Below are 1219 nucleotides of genomic sequence, written 5' to 3'. Positions count from 1 at the left end.
ATGCTCAATGATCGTGTGTGCATCAAGTCCGGCGGTAGCTTCAGAGATATCCTATCTGTCGGTTACTTCACTTCATGCTGCAATCCTGCTAATGGATGTCCCAAGTGAGAGAAATGCATTCAACCACGGGCGATAGCAATGCGTTCTCTGAATGACAGCTAAGATTTACTTCATCTTCAGAGCGAAGGGCTGTCAGGGTGGCAACCTGCTTGAAGGTCTGAACTTCCTGAAAAATCATGGCATTGTTACTGGTAAGAATATTCAACTCAGATCACTCAAGTTGGGTGAGTTTGAGACCGGCATCGACTCCTCTTCGGATTAGCATCACTCGTAGCCTTCGTAGGTGATGAATTCAAACCGGCCAGGCAACTGAGTAGCGCTGATGGCTGCTGGCCGTATCCATTCCCGAAGTGCAATCATGTACGCTCGGCGGCCAGCAGATATCCCGCATGTCCGGCAGTAAGTGTAACATAGGGTTCCGAGTGGCGTCATCACATGGTGGTGGATTCTCTAGTCGTAGGCGGGTTACTCCTCTCCTGCATGCCAAACTAAATGCACCAATAAAGCATACAAGACCAGCCTTCAGCAGTAGGAGCACACCAGATGGAGACTTCATATTCACTCTATATCAGAGATCTTCACCGTGCTAAGAGCTTTGGCCGTCTACCAGCGATCCCCCAGAATATCAAGCAAGAGATTTTCACTAATGGACCTGTAAGCCACCGTAGCTTAGCTACGGAGTTCATTTCATCTCGATGCTGATTTCTAGCAGTTGCGATGAAGCTAACGTATCTATAAATCAATCAATTAGATTGAGTTTGATGAAATCTGCATTTGCATTATTCAAGAAAATCTGACTCGACTTTGGGACTGAGATTGTGGATTTCTCTCGGATGATGTGGCTAGTAGTCTGAGCGGATCATCTCTTTATTTCAGGTTATCGGGATGCTTTCTATTTATGAAGATATCCGAGTATACAAGGCTGGTGTCTACGTGCACCAAACTGGTAGCTTCCAGGGTATTCATACTCTTAAGATTATTGGTTGGGGAGTTGAGTCCGGGCAAGATTATTGGTTAGCGGTGAACTCTTGGAATGAGGAATGGGGTGACCATGGTATGATCAAGCTTGCAGTGGGAAGAACTGGTATAGAGAACTCTGTGTATTATGTCGAACCGGCTTAGTACTTTGGTTCACATCACGCCTTTTCTCAGTTAGTCA

General features: G+C 46.0%; 1 protein-coding gene across 1 annotated transcript; it reads left to right on the top strand.

The window, feature by feature from the left end:
• Positions 1-365: 365 nt before the first annotated feature.
• On the top strand, positions 366-1182 carry Pmar_PMAR013017 (cathepsin B precursor, putative; the record flags this gene model as incomplete). Its single annotated transcript, XM_002782009.1, has 3 exons — positions 366-465; positions 580-714; positions 937-1182. Coding segments are annotated over 3 exons (481 nt in total), but the record flags the coding sequence as incomplete, so codon positions are not given.
• Between the last annotated feature and the right edge of the window lie 37 nt (positions 1183-1219).

The sequence above is a fragment of the Perkinsus marinus genome (genome assembly GCF_000006405.1).
Source record: "Perkinsus marinus ATCC 50983 genomic scaffold scf_1104296940702, whole genome shotgun sequence".
Taxonomy (NCBI): domain Eukaryota; phylum Perkinsozoa; order Perkinsida; family Perkinsidae; genus Perkinsus; species Perkinsus marinus.
This window is presented reverse-complemented; position numbering and strand designations above follow the sequence as displayed.